The sequence below is a fragment of the Hakea prostrata genome, chromosome 2 (assembly GCF_041222555.1).
Source record: "Hakea prostrata isolate BN-2017 chromosome 2, UWA_Hpros_2, whole genome shotgun sequence".
NCBI classification, from domain to species: Eukaryota; Viridiplantae; Streptophyta; class Magnoliopsida; order Proteales; family Proteaceae; genus Hakea; species Hakea prostrata.
The window spans coordinates 11,999,024-12,019,733 of NC_142601.1; the positions used below are offsets into that span (position 1 = coordinate 11,999,024).

General features: G+C 36.2%; 1 protein-coding gene and 1 pseudogene across 1 annotated transcript; both read right to left on the reverse strand.

The window, feature by feature from the left end:
- Window positions 1-9,047: 9,047 nt before the first annotated feature.
- Window positions 9,048-10,533, reverse strand: LOC149023761 (putative receptor-like protein kinase At1g11050 pseudogene; annotated as a pseudogene).
- Window positions 10,534-16,803: 6,270 nt separating this feature from the next.
- XTH32 (xyloglucan endotransglucosylase/hydrolase 32) lies at window positions 16,804-18,723 on the reverse strand. The gene is made up of 4 exons (XM_089142846.1): window positions 18,460-18,723; window positions 18,246-18,346; window positions 17,918-18,135; window positions 16,804-17,734 (listed from the first exon to the last, which is right to left on the reverse strand). Exons 1-4 carry the CDS (start codon window positions 18,653-18,655, stop codon window positions 17,371-17,373), a joined length of 879 nt encoding a protein of 292 aa, XP_088998972.1. The 5' UTR covers window positions 18,656-18,723; the 3' UTR covers window positions 16,804-17,370.
- Window positions 18,724-20,710: the final 1,987 nt, after the last annotated feature.

Consider the following 20,710-nt stretch of genomic DNA (forward strand, 5'->3'; position numbering starts at 1 on the left):
TTGACATCATGTTTGAAAGGCTATTTACACTCACTTGTTCAAAATATAACACATTTGAACCGCCCATCTCTGCTGTTGGACATGTAAGTATTCTGAAATTGAAACTTTCTAAAGCATAAATAACTAAATTGTTCAATAAAAAAAATTCATATTAATCCTTATTGCAATTACTCTGGATGGCAGCATTAATCTATTTTCTAGCACCCAATTTCTAGCTAGAGTGTTCCAGCTGCACCAGCTTAAGTTCATCCAAAAATCACCATGACATGTTGAGGACATAATGACTGCAATTGTAAAAAACCCATGTAATCTAGCTACTTGGCACCAAAAGACAGGGGCAGTCAACCAATTGCAATATTGGATATAAAAATTCAATATTTGTGCTTAGTTAATCCTTCCTCACCTTTGTTATTGTATTCAACTCTCTTTGTTAATTTTTTGGAGAGAAAGAAAAACATTTCAAATTATTATCCCCAGGTCTCAACTAGAATATTGAATTTGAAAATGAATTTTCCAATATTCAGTTAAAAATCAATTTAGAGACTGTAGAAGGCAATGCTTTATCTTTCCTTTAACTGGGATGCATACCATTCTCCCTAGAAAATTATCGCTTATTTTCTTGCATTTGTCTTTATTTTATTGCATATCAAGATATTTGAAAAAATAATTTCCGAGATCTCACTCTCTTAATCCTTCATGTAAGGTCACGTGCATTTGCATGTGTATAAGTTTGCTAGTATATATATCTATTTTGTTAACAAAAATATAAGTGGGTTGGTTATTAAGAAAATAAGAAAATAAATAAAATAAAAAGTGGGGAGAGAGAGAGAGAAAATAATTAGGAAAGGAAATAAAATAAAATCTTCTATAAAATCTAACAAAAAAAATAGAAAATCCTAATCTTTGACTCTTGTGGGCCCATACATTTTTCAATTACAATAAAGAAAAATAAAATAAAAATCCTTATTTAATCTCAGCCGTAGTTCAAAATTGGCTCATTTATTTCTAAAATATTTTGGAGTTGGCCCATAATTGCATCTCTAGCCCATCATGCTCCAAATCAAACCCATTCCTATAGCTACATCCTCCTTTTTTGGTAAATCCGAATTTGACCCTTAAGGAGCCTAAATCACAAGCACAAACCAAAACCCTAGAATTTTAAATGATTCAATAACCACATCATCTTCTTCAAATAGATCAATCCTTTATTCAGATGCAAGGATCCGTTTTTGGATATGATCCAATCAAGATCACTGATGGAGGAATAGAACTATCACAAATAACTTACTACAGAATTAAGGAGGATGGACTCACACTATTTAAGAGAAAAAGAAAGGATATAGAGAGTGTGACATCAACATACCTCCGAAAGATTCGCTAAATTGACGAGGGATTAGATCTTCCTTGCAAACCACGCTTCCTTCACCTTCCCGCACGTGTTCTCTGACTCCTAACCGTCCACACCAGTAATCCTGAATATAATAATGAGAGAAAATGTCAATGTTACTTATTTATAGTGGACTGGAGTTAATTAGGGTTTAATTCCCGCAAGCAGACTTGGGCGGTCGCTTGAGGCGGTTGGTTGATCAATCAACCGCCTTAAGCAACCGCCCCCTAGTACTTTACAGTACTTGGGTGCTTTGCTCAGCCGGTTGATCCCCAACTTAAACCTAACCCCAACCAACATGTGGGGGTGTCTTTACCTTGATCTCGAAAATCTTTAATCTCAACTTGACTCTGACTAGTGGTCCACTTTCCCAGTCCATTAGGGTTTTCAAATGATCTTCTTCAGATTCTCAAAATGGTAGGTTTTTCATTAGTAGAATCCAGATCCATGGATTCAGGGTATGGATCATGGACTTCAATCCGGATACCCCATAGTTCATTTTGGTTGAGTCTTCGGGTACTCTGACCTACAACATGAATCCCAGGTTAGAAATACGAGGTTTGCTACATTCAGGGCTTTGATAAGCAGCTGTAACTTCAACAAAACCATATTTTCCTAAGTTTGTCATATATTTTGCTTATGTTACTGTTAATGCAGTTACTTACAACTACATCAATCAGCTTGCAATTTGCAGCTATTGGAATTTCAATGGTTAAAGCCTTGACTCATGATCCATACCCAAAGATGATTGCTGCTACTCTCTGTGTACATACATAATCATTATTCAAAAACTACATAGACATTACAGTACAACACATTATACAAACTATAGAGATTGCATATTCAATGGCTTTGGACCAAATTCAGGTTTCTTATAGTAACTTTATTCACCTCAAGTAATAACTACTCCTATTAATTTATAGAATATGAAGATAATAGATTATGTGAGTTTTCTTTTTTGCCCTCCAGATAGTTACAGGGAACTTAAAAAATAAAATAGAAGAGTAAACAGAAGGAATAAACATTTGGCCATGTCTTATGTGCAAATTATATAAAATATGACAGTAGTAAAACTGTAAAAGTACTAATTATGAACAATTGAAATGGCAATGAAAATCAAACAGTTGGGCCACCAAGTATGCAGGTCGTAGAGGTGAATCACATGATTCATACCTTTCCTCCCTTTCTTGAAACTGGACTAAAGCATGCCAACACAGACAAGGTGTAGCATGCCAACAAGTGGAAAGCATACTCTATAACTTCTCTTCCAATTTCCCCTCCAAACCCCTCCCCCAAGAAAAAGAAAAGAAAAAAAAAAATTACACCCCAAAAAAAAAAAATGAAGAGAAATACAATGCATATTAATTGCCATTTAATATGTGTATTTGAATGTATAATAGAAAAAAGGGTAATTTTCATCTGGACCCCCTGAGGTTTGGTACATGTCACTTTTAGTCCAGTTTAAGTTTCCTTTTGCATATGGCTCCCCTGTGGTTTTAAAAAAATGATTAAATAAGGACAAGCATAACAGAAACCGTTAGTTTCATAAATTTTGTGACGAAAATACCCTTGTATCCTTTTGAATTTTATTTACTTATTTTTTATTTTAATCTACTAAATAAATACTAATACTAAAATGAAAAGCCTTACCAGAGTATTTCCCTCGCAAAAATATTAGAGTTTGAACAAAACGGAATATGAACAGTTGCTTCTGCAACGAAGGAAGAAGACCAACAGTCTGCTTCAATTCCATCACTGGGTGTCGACGCTCAACCCTGTTTTTATCTTCCTTCTAAAATCTCAGTTCTTTGTTTTTTTTTTTAGTATTCTTATTGTGTGAACTGTTTGTTCTGCAAGTTCACAACCGAAGGAAGAAGACGGACAGTCTGCTTCTTCAAATCCATCACTGGGTGTTGACCCTCAATATAGGTTTTTATCTTCCTTCTAAATCCTTTGGTCAGTTCTTGTTTTTTTTTTATTCTTATTTTGTGAATGGTTGTTATGCAAGTTTACAACCGAAGGAAGAAGACGGACAGTCTGCTTCTTCAAATCCATCACTGGGTGTCGACGCTCAACCTCAACCCTCAGTATAGATTTTTATCTTCCTTTTAAATCCTTTGTTCGGTTCTTGTTTTTTTTATTCTTATTTTGTGAATTGTTGTTCTGCAAGTTTACAATCGAAGGAAGAAGACGGACAGTGTGCTTCTTCAAATCCATCACTTGGGTTATTCCTCTTTGTTCGTATCTCAACCTTCAATATAGGTTTTGATTTTTTTTATTCTTATTTTATTATGCCGATTGGTTATTTCTCACTGTTCGTATCTCCTTCTCCAATTTCTGCTTGAAATTGAATTATAGATTGTGGATAGAAGTTGGGTTAGTCAGGAAAATTACCATAGTCACATTTTATCAAAGTGCAATCTGTATGGACCTTAAGATCATGCTGAAATTTGCAGCAGAACAAAATAATTACTTGCTCCTCTTGATCTATTTCTTAACAAATTAATGGCGAGTTATAGAAAAGAACAAAAAAAGTAGTGCCTCCTCTAAAGTTACTGCTATTAGGCTTGTCCTATCGTGTTTCATGTCCTGATTTTAATCTGAACGCTCCACAAAAAGCACAATTAGGAAGAAGGGAAATTATGTGTTGTTGCCATACCCCACTTGAGCAGTGACTTCTTAGGACGAAATTATATGCTTATTCTTTTCAGTTTTACATTAAGCAAGGTAATGCATTGCTACTTAGACAAAAAGTTAAGACAATGAATAGGTGGTGTATATGTAAGTCTATATCTTCTTGTTGTTCTTTTGTTATTGTTTAATCAAGGTTATTGTAATTGTATTTGAACTTTATAAAGACAAGCGTTCCTGTGTAGATAAAAGTCAAATTTGAGACCCACAAATTCAAGCATTATATTATGTTGTACAATCAATGAGCCTATGGTACCCTTTTTTAGAACAGGCTTCTTGACTATGTTGTTAAGTATCTCATCTTTTTTAGAATAGCTAGGCTTCTTGGTCGTGCAACATAATGTAATACTCTTGGTACTGGCCATTTATTATTGAAACTAACCTTCCACTCTCGTTGTTTATATTGTCTTGTAGGAGGTTCACATATCATCATGGATCTTAATGTTTGCAAACTGGTCTACCAATATGTCAGCAACAGTGAAGAGAGATTAGTTGATGTGGACTTGTTTAGTTATCTAGAGATGCTTGGTGACATTTACAATCCAGTTTTGAGTTACATACCTATTAGAAGATCTGTGACATTTTGTGTAAAATATGTAACACCAGGTAAAACTGAAGACATAGATGTGAAGTCAGATGAGGATCTCCTAAAGATGTTTGATGTGATGAAGGATCAGGAGTACATCAACATGTATATTTACAATGTGCAAATGACTGATCTAGTTGATGTAACTTATGTGAACGGACACGATCTATCAGTGCTTGGTGGTGATACTGTTTCAAATAGACCAGTTGTTGAAAAGCCTTTAATATCTCTTGGTAGTGCATCTACTATAGTTGCTTCTGAAATTGCATCCCGATCAAGCGAAGAGCCTACCAAGATGATTACCACCACAGAATGGTTGGAACTGCAAGATCCAAGTGATTCATCAGATGATTGGCAAGCTGGAGACAGTGATGAATTAATTGAGGAGGATGACATTAATGATGAAGATGTTGATGATGAAGTCGAGAAGGCTGCAGAAAATGAGGATAACATAGAGGATGAATATTCTGAATGTGAACCTGATGGGCCAGATGACATGATAGCCAAGGGAATGAATAGTAACCCAAAAATTGAATTAGTAGTTGGGCAATATTTTGATAATGTAAATCATTTCAGACAAGTGTTGAAAGACTATCAAGTCCAAGAAGGCTTTATTGCAATGATGAAGAAGAATGAAAAAAATAGAGTTACTGCAATATGTGAGGAGCCTGGATGTGCATGGAGGATCCATGCTTCTCCATTGGCCAGAGATGGAATTACTTATGAGATAAAGACAATCAATGACAATCACACATGCCAAAGAGGAGATGCTGGAAAAACTATCACTGCAAGTTGGATAGTGAGTAAGATTGGGTCCAAGATCAAGGCAGACCCAAAAATGAGTGTAGAGACAATGAGACAGATATTAAAAGAACAATATAATGTTGAGACAAGTGATATGAGACTTTATAGGGCAAGGAGAAAAGCAATAAGTGAAGTTGATGGCACCCATTTAAAGTCATATTATAAGTTGGCGAATTATGGGAAATTGATAAAGGAGAAGAACAAGGGTAATGCATTTTTGATTCAGTAGCAGAACGGGGATACATCAGGACAAGAGGTGAATGGAGTGGTGGTCGTAAATCCACAATTTAAAAGACTCTTCATGTGTTTTGATGCTTGCAGGAATGGATTTGTGAGGGGTTGCAGGCCATTTATTGGCCTAGATGGTTGTCATTTGAAGGGATATTGTGGTGGTGTTTTAGTTTCTGCAGTGTCAGTGGATGGAAATAATGGGATGTTTCCAATTGCCTATGGTGTTGTCGAATCTGAAGGCAAGGATAGTTGGTTGTTCTTCCTTTATCACTTAAAGCAATCAATTGAGACATGCATGGAGACAACTAAAGCCCCTTATGTTCCAATAACCTTTATGACAGACAAGCAAAAGGTATGTCAGTAATCCCATTATTTTGGTTTTGTTTTAATCAACTATATAATGTTGTCATCTAAAGATTATGTTTAATTACTTTATTTGTAGGGTCTTATTGAAGCAATCTCAACCATTTTCCCTGAGGCAAATCACAGACATTGTTCAAGGCACCTATACAATAATTTCAAGAAATTATTTGGCAATGGGCCTGCATTGAGGAAGTCATTTTGGGCTGCCACTAGAGCTTATAATGTGCTTGACTTTGAGAAAGCTATGGAAGGAATGAAAAAGGAAAAGAAGGTTGCATATGATTGGTTAATGAAGACCCCTGTTTCAATGTGGAGCAGACATGCATTTGATCATAGGTCCAAGAGTGATCACATCACTAACAATGTAAGTGAGTCATTCAACCACTGGGTAGGAAGTTGTAGAGAAAAGCCAATCCTAACATTAGTTGATCAAATTAGAATCAAGATAATGGGGAGGTTGCAAAAAAGGTTGACAAAGGGGTGTAACTTTATTGAATCAATCGCTCCAAGGATCAGGAGAAGACTTGATGAGCAACAGAAAGGGGCTAGGTATTGTAGCCCAATTTCAGCCGGGAACAATATGTATGAGGTACAAGATAGCTTTAGGCGGTATGTGGTGGACATAGGTAATTTGTCATGTGACTGTGGTGTATATGTTGCGTCAGGGTTGCCATGCAGACATGTGGGAGCATGCCTTAGGTATACGAGAATACCTATGCCTGTAAAGGAGTATGTTGATCATTACTTTAGTAGAGAGAGATACATTCTAACATATCATGAAATGATTGATCCTATGCCTGATCCTAGCTCCATAGAAGATGTGGAACTCCTTCCTCCATTTATCAAGAGGCCGACTGGTAGACCACATAAGTCAAGGAAGAGAGAACCCGATGAGCCCCTAAAGGAAAATATTAGGAAGAGGTCTAGCACCATTAGATGCGGCAAATGCAAGGCATTTAATCATAATAGGAGATCCTGCAAAGGTGGTCCAATTAAAGAGAAGCTGACATCTTCTAGCAAATCTACTAGCGAGACGAGATGTGTGAAGGTAATGTTTTGACAACATCTTTATTTCTTCAAATATCTAAATAGACCTAAAACATTTTTAAGCTTATTTTCATGCTACATTATTCAGTTTAAACCATTCAAATGCCTACAATATCTTTATTCTTTGATTTTTATGGAATTTTAGAGGAAGCAAATCACTGATTCCCAAGATGAGTCAAGTTCCCAAAGGATAACTAGGTTGTCTCAACAATCTTCTACATATGCATTGGCAACGGATCAAGAAAAAATTCTCCATAAAAGATCTATCAAGAATGCTAAAGAAAGGGCAAGGGTAGCTTCAAAAGCTAGCAGAGCTATCCAATAAGAAGGTCAGTTCCCAACTTTTTAGTTATATATTACATTCTATCAATGAGCTATCAACTAATGTTGTTTCTCACTACTATGTATTTGTAGGTCAAAGTTGCTTTGGAGCTGAAAGGACTGGATCTAGAAGGGTTGTCCATCTACAAGTGGTTGGAGTGAAGATGAATTTGCAGATGGGAGTTGCCATGGAGAATTTAGGAATGTTGTAGTTGGTGAATTTAAATGTTTCAAAACTTTTTTGTCTTTTTGTTCTGTTTTGTGCTTTTCCAAAGTGTCTTTGTTTTAGTGTTGGCACAATGTGGTTGGTTTGTAATATCATGGATTGCATTAGGCATTAAGTTGGTAAACCAATGAGAGTTGCTGATAGAGAATCATACATTAAACCAATGTTGATGGACTTCTTCCTTTAGTTGTGTTCATTCCCATGAATTTAGAAAGCCTATTTCAATTTGGTTCCTTTATTATTCCAGTTTCCTGATTAGTTTAACATAGCTTATCAATTCAATGTTGATTTATCCTTTACTTTTTCATCTTAAGTTAGTTTTTGTGAACTTGGTATGGGGTTAGTTGAGTTAATATTATGATTTGTTAGTCCTTTTATGAAGAACAGAGAAGGGTAGTAAAGAATTATCCACCTTCCAGTTGGTTTCAGTTTTATCTGTTTCTATTCTGTTTGTTAGGTTTTTCACCTCATCTTGTGTTAGGATATTAAGCTTCTATCAATTAGTGTTCAACTGCTGCAAATCAGATTTAAGAAAGAATTGAATTAGATCTCAGTTTTCCACAGCAACAGGATGTGAATTTAGTTCATTTCCTTTCGTCCATCTCTTAAACAGTTAAAATGGAGTTAGAAATGCATTAGCATTGGTGATTAGCTAGTCAGGTTACTTTACTTATTTCAGCTTTTACCTTACTTTCAAATTCTGCATGGTCATATCTGCCCCATGTATGGCCTCTTATAGTCTCCTTCAAATTTAGAGGATTAAAAGTAGAGAGATGATTTCCCAACCATCCCAGGTACTGACATCATTAACAACAACAAATATAATACATGTCCCACAATAGTAAGAGGTTTCTTGGGATGCGCCTGAATCCTACCATTTATAAGCTCAATAAGGAGATTGCTTGATAGTTCTTCTCCAGTTATGTAGACCCTAGTGGGTACATAACCACATTTGTATTATTTCCACATCACAATTTTCCAAGCTTTCTTTTGTATTACTTACTGAGACAGTATAAAATCAGCTATGACTACTTGCTTTGGGTAAATGCAAGCGAATTCATAGTTCATTTCCATGTCAAGTGTGGATCTATTGACCCTTTTTAAATGCAATAGATTGATACATTTGATTAGATATTATAACCTAATTGCTTGCCAGGGAATTTCTGACCATGATTCCTCTTGATCTCTCCTTGGTTTCAGACAAAAGACAGCATATTTTAGCTCACAATTTTAAAACATTCTTATGTTTTCTTGACAACTTTGATACTAGATTCAGTGAGAGCAGTAACAAATTTCTTCTCTACTCTTTACTCTCTGTTATCTATTTCTCTCATTATCTCTCATTTCTTCTGTTATCAAAACATGATTATATCTTCTCATACATTAAGGATCTAGCCTCTTTCATAATCATCTTCCTCTTCTGTTACACAGCAGCGGTCTCGAGGGGGACTAGATTCACGTGCTTCAGGGACACCGATGAGCTCAACTTCATTACGGAACTCGCATCCCCTTGAAAATATGATTCTATGATTTTCTTCACAAAGCAACAGGAGTACCATCTCGATAAGGTCCCTCTATACACAACTCCACGTCCACCTTTCCCAATCAAATTCTTCTCTGAAAAATAATTAGTTGCCTTCTCAAGATCAGCAACGCAATCTCGGTTTCGCTCCCAACTTCTCCACATCACACCCAACAGGCTTACCTTTCCTAAAGCAATGCCACCAAACATATAAATCAGAATAGCCAAACCAGCACCAGTCAAAGCAGGTACGAGAGCTGAGTTGCTGCTGCTGCTTCCATCCATTGTAGAATTGATTGGGAGCCCAAAAATGCAGGAAGCTGTGCTGACGATCTCCGGCCCAAATTGATTGACAATTCCACCGGCTTAGAGGATTGTGGAGTACAAGCAATTAGTGGCATGAGATATATTGTCGTCGAGAGCAATTAAATTGGTTTGAACCTTTTGACCTGTGGCAACGCAGGGATCACAGGTAGTACCAGAGAAATCAGAAGAACACCTAGAGTTTAAAGGAGTAGTATGACCTAACTTGTCAATCCAGTTTTGCTTGGTTTGAATTCCTGCACACATAGTGGAACTGATAACAAAGCGGCTAGGGTTAGTGAAGCAGGATGAAACAAGGTTCGAAGGGAGAGAAAGGGAATCGAGTCTAGATTGGAAGGCATCCAAACAAACTGTGGAGGTGTTGACATCTAGGAACTGGAAGAGGGAGGTGTCTTTGAGACGCTGAGAAAAAGCAATTCCATAGAGGTTGAGATGGGTTTGCCAGCAATCGCTTGTTGTTCCATTTTGGCTCATCTTTTGCTGGTAATTACTCCTGCAAGAAGAATCATCCCAAGAGATCGTCTACACATAGCTAAGATCAAGCGGACATGTAGAGGTATTGGAATCGACTGCAGCTGCAGCTGAGAGAAACAAAAACAGTAACTCTAAGAGCAAGAACCCAGATTGAAGCTTCATCTCTCTATGTGACTGTAAACCTCTCTGTGTTGGAGATTTACAGGGTTATCTATTTTCTTCTTCATCGGCTTCAGGTGGATCTGTGGAAGAGAATCATAGTTTGTTAATGTCAAGAGGAAGCTTGGGCTGATCCTTCCTTCAATCGCGTGAAATCGAGTGATGGTGACGTGAACCTTAAAGCCCTAACAGAACCAAGAAGCTCGATGCTAGTCGTTGTTTAAACCTTGCTTGCGTCGCCGTCTATAAATTCTTAGTTGGAAGACCAAAACAGGGTGCAAAAATCCAAAATTGGAGAAGGAGATACAGAGAGGAAGAACCGGCTCAAGTGATAGATTTGAAGAAGCAGACTGTTCGTCTTCTTCCTTCGGTTGTGAACTTGCAGAGCAACCATCCCCTTTTTGTTTTCAAACTCCATTGTTTTTGCCTTTGTATAGTTTCATAAGCTTTTAATATATTTATTTATTATTATTTATTTTAGCATCTATTTAGTAGATTAAAATAAAAAATAAGTAAATAAAATTCAAAAGGATACAAGGGTATTTTCGTCACAAAATTTATGAAACTAACGGTTTCTGTTATGCTTGTCCTTATTAAACATTTTTTAAAACCACAGGGGAACCATATGCAAAAGTAAACTTAAACTGAACTAAAAGTGACATGGACCAAACCTCGGGGGTCCAAGATGAAAATTACCCTAGAAAAAATGAACTTTTCCTGTATATTAACCATATACTTGTTGTCGTACTCGACTTCGAAACCAACCCATATTTATTTCCTTAATAATTGGCGTATTAATTATCACGCTAATTGGTTTTATGCTTAATTAAAAATTTAAAAAAAAAAAAAAAAAATAAAAAAATAAAAACCAAACAGTTCATGAAAAATCATTAGTCCTTATAGTATTCACAAAACCATCATTTCCCTTGTTTTCCTTTTTCTCTTAATGTTTGTTCTTCATTCATCAGACTTGCAACTTGCTCTTCATTAACCGTCTTCTTTATTGGACAAGTCAATCTATCAATAAATTACTTATTTCCTTTTTCATAAGATGTTTGAAGTTGAAAAACAAGAAATTAAAAAAAGGCATGCAAAACAAGATTTGGTTCTAACTTTTTTTATGCTTCAAATCCATTTATAATATTTATAATGTTGAAGATGGCCTAAGAGAAATGTTGGTATCATCAAAATGGAGGATCAACAGGCATTTTAAGTTTCAATTGGGTGCAATGGTCACTAAAATAATTCAAAATTCATCATTTAGGGAAAATAGAAGGGATGTATAGTCAATTTTAGAACCCTTGATCATCCTTTGGTTGGTTGATGGTTATGGAGCAACAAATCTATTTATATATGAGGATATGCAAAGGGCAAGGAACATTATCATTTTCGAGAAAACCCCATCAATGTACAAGAAGATATTGAAATTATTTGATAGTAGAAAAGAGATAAACACAATACATCATATGTACAAATGATTTTGTTTTTGTTTTTGTTTTTGTTTTTGTTTTTGTTTTTGTGGATTTAATGAGTTGCAAGACAATCTTTGTACAATGTGTCGGTGATAAATTGCCCTGTCGCTGGGAGGCAACACGATTCCCCCTAGCGACACGATTTTTTCAAAAGATCAACGATATGTCATGTCGACAATATATCGTCGATTTTCGACCGTTGGTGATGGCGATATATCGTCTAATGTCGTCGATTAAATGGAAATTCGGTAGAATTTTCGACCAAATTTCTCTCTCCTCTCCAAACTCTCTAGAGCCTCTCTCTTATTTCTTGCACTTTTCACCATATTTTGATCCGATCTTCGACATTTACAAGAAATCATTCACGTTGTAAACTTTAGATGATTTGGTTTATATGACTTTTCAGACTTTTAGTTTCATGGCTTTCGCCCGCATACAATCAGACATGTGTCGGTTAAGACCATTAGTTTAGGTGATATTTTAGATCAAAATAACACTCCCAATGTATTTATTGATCTCAAATTAGGCTTTAGTCAAAAATTAGGCAAAAGTGACCCCAAATGCACCTCGAAATAGAGGGTCAATTTTTCATTAAACCCCCTCAAAAAGTCGCCCGAAATATCGGTTGTTATATATATACAAGAGATCCAAAGGATTAAAAAACTCTGAATTTAATTACAAAAAATTAGTTCACTATTATTATTATTATTATAATTATTATTTTGGGAACTCAGGTTCAACTGAGCCAGCGTAAGTGCTCTTGATTTTTACAAAGACTAAACTCCCTCTCCTACCCTATATTTTTGCTCCGTACTTATTTAAATAAATCATATTAAAACATGTAAAGTACAATTGCCATACATGAGTTAATGGCCCGAATTATTAAAAACGTACTACTTGTTGTATGTATTCGTACCTGAATTATTGTCATATCCGAACTTACTAACTATGAATTGGACATGAAGATGGGCCAGACCCAAGAAGAAGAAGAATGAGCGGGGCAGAGAGGAGGGGTTAGAATCTTATTGTGTTCTTATCATCCTTTATGTGTTGATTGATACTTGTTAGAAGGATCACTTCAACAATTTTCTCCAATCACTCTCTTTTAGATTGCTTTGTTTCTCAATCTTTATTAAAATGATCTAAACCTATGAGATGCCAAAAATCAGAGGAAAAGGATAAATCAAGACATGAGCAAACCATGTCTATTTGCTTTTATTCCTTCACCCATTGGATAAATTGAATACATTATGCAAGAAAATAAGAGATGGGAGGGCTAGGCTTTCGGGATATTTTATGTTTCAACAAGGCCTTGCTAGTGAAAAAATGTTGGAGACTCTTAACTAATCCAGATTGTCTATGGCCAGGTCTTCACTCACAAGTACCTTAACCATAGATCTTTATTTGAGGTTTCTGCTACAAGCTCTTGCTCTTGGGGTTGGAAGAGTCTTTTATAAGGGAGGGACCTTTTAGCTCATGGAATTATTAAGCATATTAGAAATGGCCAGCAAACATCCATTTATGGAGACTGGTTACCCTATAAAGGGATAAGCAGTCCTCCAACCCCGGCCCCAAGGCCCATCTCGAGTGTATGACCTCATCCTATAGCAACAGCAAAATGGAACAAACCACTAATTGAATCCTTATTCACACATCAAGAAAGTGAGGCCATTTTAGCTCTTCTCATCTTATCACCTGACACTAGAGACACTTGCAAATGGGGCCAAACAAATCATGGAAACTTTTCTGTTAAAACAACCTACTAGATCTCTTTGTCTTTCACACTCTGATTGCCATGGTAATATACCCTCCTCTTCTTTCTCACCCAGGGATTGACAGTTAATTTGGCACTTACCAACCATTCCAAAGATTAGGCCTTTTATATGGCGCCTGGCCCATCAAGCTATGGCTGTAGGAGACTCCCTCTTTCACAGAAATGCAATTTCTTGTCCATAATGTCTGATTTGTGCAGAAGAAAGTGAAACGTGCTAGAAATAATTTCTTATTTCAAGGCTTGCAGATACATGCTCAACAGATTTTGGCTCGCACTCATGTACTTGTAAACTCATTAATGTCCATTTCGACTGTCCAAAATGAACGACAAGTTCAAATCCCTTGCTATACATCATACTAATACTCTTTTCTCATGGTTATCACCTTTCTACAGATGGCTCATGGGACAAATTTTCTGGACAACGAGGCTGAGGCAGCATACTCTTTGATGATCATGGAACTTTTCTGGGTGCTACAGCAGTGCATTGTAGAGGCTCATCTGCCTTGGCGATGGAAATGGAGGCAATACGCGATGGGAAGCAATTGGCTTCATCAATGAACATCACAGCTTTGATGTATCTTTTCTGGTTCACTAACTGCTATTGCAGGTTTAAATGGCAATGCTAATACCTTGGATTGGTTAAGCATTGGGATCCTACGTGGGATCCACAAACTTAGCTCAAACTCATGCCCTGCTCTCAACTTACTATTCCCTGCATTATCGTTTGCTTTTCCTTTGTCTATTTCCATATATTTTTTTACAATATCAAAAGAAGCAGAAAAAAAAAGATGCTTGATTTGAATTTTTTTCCCTTTAAAAATAGTAATAATGACATGTGATGCTAATTCAATTTGTGTTATCCCTTGCCTTGGTGGGAGATTCGTTGAATCTAATGATGAATCAAATTGTATTATTGGTGATAGAAAATGTAGGTCAAATCTCATGCCATTTTGCACTAATTGTCCTTAAAAACCATAGTTTCCTTGGATAGTGAATTAGGACAATAATGCTTTTTTTAGGGATAAAGAGAGAGAATTGAGTTTCTAAGAAAATATATATAGCATTAATTTTTATGAATAATTGTGCACTCTCCTACTCTACTCTGGTCTCTCAAGCTCTCTAAAGTTATGTTTAGATTCGTAGTAGAACTTTTAAAATAGAATGAAAAACACTTAAAAGAAAAAATGATCACACAAGAAAAGCTAAGGAAAACAACTTCCTGCATTTTTATCTTTCTTGACTGATGATTTAAACATGAATCAAGCTACAGCTGTGATGTCTGCCTTATTTTTTTTCATCTGGGCACACTTAAACTCTGAAACATTCTACCATAGTCTCTCAGAAAGCTATTTTCAATACTTTTCTTTAACTTCCTTCCAAACAAGAAGTGTTCATGTCTAAATGACATAACGTCCAAGAGATGCCAAAATACAATATCAAGACATAAAATAGTTTTATCGATTTGCTTTTGGAGACATTTATGTTTTGCGAATTTGCTTATGACACGGAAGTTGGCTACGTTCCGTCAGTCTGAGCATTAAGGTCTTCTCTTTTTTTCCGTTTTTTTGGGTTCAAGCCTTAGGCTCTCAAATCTCAACTCACAATTATTTGTACTATTGATTTGATTAAGCCTAAAGCAGCTTTTGTCACGTCCATTTCTGCTTTAATAATTGATTGGGTGAATGAATTATTTTTGATATTAACATTTACTTTAAAAATGATAGTACGGTGGAATAAATATCTACAATTCAATCATACAACCCTAGTTAAACAAGCACTGCTCCAATGCATTGGTAGGAAACTTCAAGAAATAAACATGGTAATGATGGTGGACGTTAGACAAAGGCACACCAGTTAATGTTGTCTCAAGGACGAACATAGATGACCATAGAAGCTCAATAGAGACAAAACTGAATTACTATCAATCTCGTGAGGTTGCCAATTGGCTCAGTTGGTAAAAGATCGACTTTTTGTTTTATGGTATGAGGTTAATGATTTCTTTGGATCCTCTATCCACAAGGAATAGGGGATTCTATTTCTGTCACGCCCGTATATCATTTATTGAAGAAGTATACATACCTCAGTTGGTAAGAGGGGATTCTATTTCAATTGTAAATTTCACTTTTATTATTTTAATTTTTTTTCATAAAATCTCAACTTTTTTTTTGAGAGATTTAAAAATTAGATGAAGTTAAAAAAGTGGGTATATCACATCAGCAAGCAAACATATTTCTTTAATTTAAAAAAAATTGTCTACTTTATTAAACAAAACAAGCCTTCTACTCAAAAAAAAAAAAAGTTTACTTCCTCAAACTTTTTCTCACTCTTATTTTTTTCTTTCCTTCCACTCATTTCAGATTCTGCAAATAAACTCTGCCTGAGTGGTAGGGAAATGCAAGAAAGCACAATCAATCCCATCCAGATTGTGTGAGAAAATCCCAACTCAAATTTCGTTGCATCTTTTCCTTTTTGGAAGAAAGGTTAAATCCAATTTCTTTTCATCTTCTTTCTTAACCTAGGATGCCTGTCTAAGAAACCATGCTTATCGCATTCACATGAAGCAGCAGGTGCAATTTTCAGATAACTGATTGCATGAGAAGACCCCAGGCCACAACTCACAGGTTGAGCTTAGCCAACAAAGCCATCTGTCTTTTTCTTTTTTTGGGTAACCCGACAATGTCATCTGTACAAACGTCATCTATGAGACTTTTGCTGCTTTTCTTTATTTCTCCAAAATATCTCTACTTTCAAACTTAGGGTTTTTCTTTCCTTTCTCTTTTTCTTGCTTCAGGGTAGTCCTTACTTTTCAATAAATTCAATTGATTTATAATAATTTAGAATAAGTGGTGGTTAAGAGATCCATAAATGATGAGTCATACGGTTGCCGCCGGTTAACTACAACTGCAACTATTACAGGTGATTAAAGTAGCAGAAAACAAATAAATTAGAATTTAACCCAAAAAAAACAGATAAAAGAAACTGATGTAATGCCTAATGTCATAAATTCTATTAAATCCTAACCACTAAAACACCATATGTATATATAATATACTTAATATGGAATTTTAAGATGTTTGAGATGTTTTATTTGTTGAGGATAAATGATTGTGCTTCCTTCATAGCTTGAGTAGGTATGTACTTTCGCTTAATGCTTCCCCACCATATAGTAGAGATGGTGTCGACTAATATTTATAAATGAATTAGAAGTGAGAATCCAATGGATCTCTCGTAAGCTCTACTCTTATTATTTTGTGGAGAAGTATCATGGAAATGCATATCTCTTCTTTGATGGAAAGGTGATTTAAATTTTATCACATATTTAAGAAAGAAATCCAATTTTGAGCACTACCAAGATAGATCAAAGATCAACTCCTTTCTTACATGACGGCAACTAGATGGGAAAGGGTAATGTATAGAACAAGAAGTCCGAAAGAGAGATTTTGTTTCAGTTCTGCGTAATTATTGCATATGAGGATCAGCCTGAAAAGTGCAGTGGACGGATGGAAATCTTGGCCAAGAATTGAAACACAAGAGGTGAGAGCGGGAAGAGAGGTGTCAATCACTTTCTGCAAAACAGTACTGATGACTTTTAATAATGGTCTTCCCTGTACATTTTACATTTACAACCTCATGAAGCCATCACAACCCCAATAATTCCACGAACTTCAAATTGCATCCACAAGCCAGACTAACACAGATGAAATATAAAATTGGAAAAGCTAGGAAAAGATGAACAGGGATGAAACGACATCAACATTAAATAACCCTTTATTTCCGGCATAAAAACAGTGATCTTCCAACCACACCATACCACAAAAGGCAAAAGACAATAATGAAATCTATTATAATCTTGGAAGGCTTGGATGCAGATTTGCTCTTTCTTCAATCTTTGGCAAAGCAAACGACCCATCTCAAGCACTGACTCCGAGAAGAGAAAAGAAATCTATATCCCCAGATGATCTTAACAGTTTTGAATAAAAGAAAAACAATCAGAAACACTCAGGCGTCAGGGAATGATCTCTTTTGGGGTCCCTGCAGTAGTCATAAACCAAGTAATTTCTCTGTACCCAGCGCATTGCCCAGAACTGCTGATGAGACAGACCACCAGAACGATACGGCGATGCCGACACTGGATGGCAAGAAGATGGCGCGTTGGCTGAGCATCCACTGAGCTTGAAATTGTTGTATCTGCCGACAAAGGGTTGGTAATCATAATTGGCCTTGTATTTCCCATCTTCTGTGGCCCACGATGAAGCGTCCCATATTGATCCATACACCCACATTGGCCTTAACGGGAACGTTGCATCACTTTTCCTTGGATACCTTCTTATGGGTACATCGTCCACAAAGAATCTGAAACCCCACACATGACACACTCATTCATTAAAATCCAAATGATCATGAAACCAAATCCCTTAATCAGATTTCTGTCATTGCTTTTCTGTTATATTCTATGCAGGAAACTTGGGTTTTTGTTAATTAATTAGTTATTGAAGTTGCTAACAAAAAAATTTCACCAAGAATTAGAGGGCTTACATGATCTCCTTGGGGGTCCAAAGTAGACCATAGTTATGAAAATTACTTGTTGGATCAAACCAAAGATGAAACTTCATCTCTCTTCCAATAATATTCCCATCCCCACTTCCCTTGATGTATACATTAGTCTGTAATGTGTAAGGCTTTCCTGGTGTTGTTCCAAGGAATTCGATGTCTATTTCATCATGGTACCCTGGATAAGCTTCATTGTTGGAAAGCTGCCAATACCCAATTCAAGAAAAGCACAAAGTTCAAAAGCAAAAGATTATCACTACACCTAATTGAAATTCAAGCAAGGGAATAAATAATAGTAGTGTATAATTCTTACATATAGAGATGTTATCACTCCAGCAGTATAACCAGATTGGAGCTTCATAGAAGCACCAAAGTACCCAGAGCGAAATGAGTGAACCGACTTGAACCCACTTCCTGTTTGAGAATTCAAGCAAGGAGAAGAAGAAATATCAGAAACCCACCAGGAATCTCATATATATATATATAGAGAGAGAGAGAGAGAGCTAAAAAAGCATGTAACAAGTGACCTGAGGTACTGTCAAGCCAAATTGTCAATGCGTTCCGATCTAGTCTCTGGTGCTGAGCACCCCAGAGATTTCTAAAGCCTTGATAAAAGCCTATGGACCTAAATTTGGAGCTTGGCCAGTAACCAGGTGAAGGTGGCCAGTCGGCATTGCTAGAAGGGACAATTAGCAGAATGACAACGAGAAAAAAGAAAGCCATGGATTTCAGAAGAAAGAACAAATTTCTGGAGGAACTTTATTTCCTCTAAATCCTTACATGCAGGTAATAAGAATTGTACACGGGAAAAACAAATGGCATACAGTTGATATAAATATTGAAATCAAAGGACCCACTATACAAAATTGCTGACAAGTATGTTTATGGAGAGTTTGCATTCAGACAAGAAACGAAAGGCAGTAGTCGTTTGGTTATAATTGTAGATAAAGAAAACAATTCTAAGGATTGTAAAAGGAAAATTTAACTACACAAGTCTGATAAATGAGAGCTAAAAAAAGCAATACATAAAGGTAATTATTAGAAAAAAAGAAGTTAAGGTTGCATGATTGGTAAAGGAATTAGAGAAGCTTGAAAAAGGGGTACATGCAGAGAAGGGTAGATGATAGATGGTTGGGTTTTTAATGTTTGCTCTGTGACCCAACAGGAGATTGGTGTTCTGGCTTGGGCACTGAAATAGAGACTTGAAGATGACACGACAAGATGGGTTTCTTGTATACATAATTAAAGTAACATACATGTATGACTTTGTTACGTTTTTCCTCCTTTCATGATCCTGATAAACTTCTTCTTTACTGTATCAGACAACGAACTGACCCAAGCTGCTGCTGAGGGTAAGATTCTGGTGACCCATGCACACTATAGATAGAATTAAGTGGAGAAAGAGGAAAGAAAGGGGATTTGGGCCCTTTTGAAAGGTTCAAAACTGATGGGTCCTCCTCTTTCTTTATCTGTTCTCAAAATATCACAGCTCTTTGGTGCCTATCGAGTGGTTGATTGGGACAAGCATTTGTCCTATTGTACGGTTCTTGGCTTGGTTTGCGTGGGATGAATCGCCTACTTCCACAGCCTGTTCGACGTGTGTTCTTGCCTTGCTAATGCGCCATATCAGCCGCACAGAGGATGGATCAAACTCAAAATTATACTTTTTGAGCTCGGCTACTGACATTAAAAAACTATTTAGAAGTTGTTCAGTTAAAAAAACTGAACTAAATAGTATCCCTCAATTGATTCATGCAGCATAAAGCGACCAAGCTCACTATGAACTAAGTATCTCTTTAATTAAGTACTATCTCAACAGTCTCAAAACAGAACTAACACTGCTTGAACTGCCTGGTCTTGCCACACAAAGCAGTTTCCTTTTTCTAGAACCTTGTGATACCACTTGCTAGTAAACCTGCTAGTGAATTTCTGTTTTCTTCTCCTTGAATAAAGTAATCAAGGTAAGAATTTCATAAGTTTCAATATCAGTAGCAGTTGTGTCAGTTATTAACCGCTTCATTGGTGGTCCTCATTCTTGTCTTGTTGAGTTGATTTTTGGGCAGCTACTTCTTGTACTTTAGTTTCAGTGGTTAAAATGTGTATCTGAGGTCTATAACTATTGTGATTGGGAAAACGTATATTTATCTCTTCTCCTTGGTGGGAATCTCTCAATTAGCTCCTCTCCTTGGTGGGAATTTCTCAATGAGTGTCTAATGATTTATAGGATTTAATCACATACAATATGTTATATTGTGATTCGAATTCTTATACCCGATTTTAAAGATGAATTTGTACCGACATATTTTGGTGGGCGACATGAATGAACCCCACGATGCGATAAGACCTGGCCCAATGTATCGACCTGTTTAGCCAATTGAAGTCTGCATACATGTATCTTGTTTATGAGATTATTGAGGGATTTGAGTGGGAGTTCATGACCCGTCGTTCTTGACTATTGGTTGTGAGATTTCTTTCTATTCTTCTTCTACATAGTGAAAAAACTCATCATCTTCGTCCATGGACGTAACAAACCGCATTGGTATGTAAACCATGTTAAATCTCTGTGTGTTTTTGTTTTATTTCTATTTTTGATTCACTACTATTCTCTCAATTGATTCACTAATTTGATGATAGTGAAGTTTTTGGGTGGATTACGGTGTCATGGTTTTTTCCTTTTCATGCTTGAGAGGTTTTTCACTTTAAAAATTGTTTGTATTATGCATGTGAATGCGTGGATGCGTTTATGACGTAGTTTGAAATAATGCTGTGAGCACTAGA

Coding starts and splice junctions, on each gene's coding strand:
- XTH32 (XM_089142846.1), bottom strand. CDS start 18,655: ATGGCTTTCTTTTTTCTCGTTGTCATTCTGCTAATTGTCCCTTCTAGC. Junction 18,347..18,459: donor TTGGCTTGACAGTACCTCAG/GTCACTTGTTAC, acceptor ATTCTCAAACAG/GAAGTGGGTTCAAGTCGGTT. Junction 18,136..18,245: donor GAGTGATAACATCTCTATAT/GTAAGAATTATA, acceptor GGGTATTGGCAG/CTTTCCAACAATGAAGCTTA.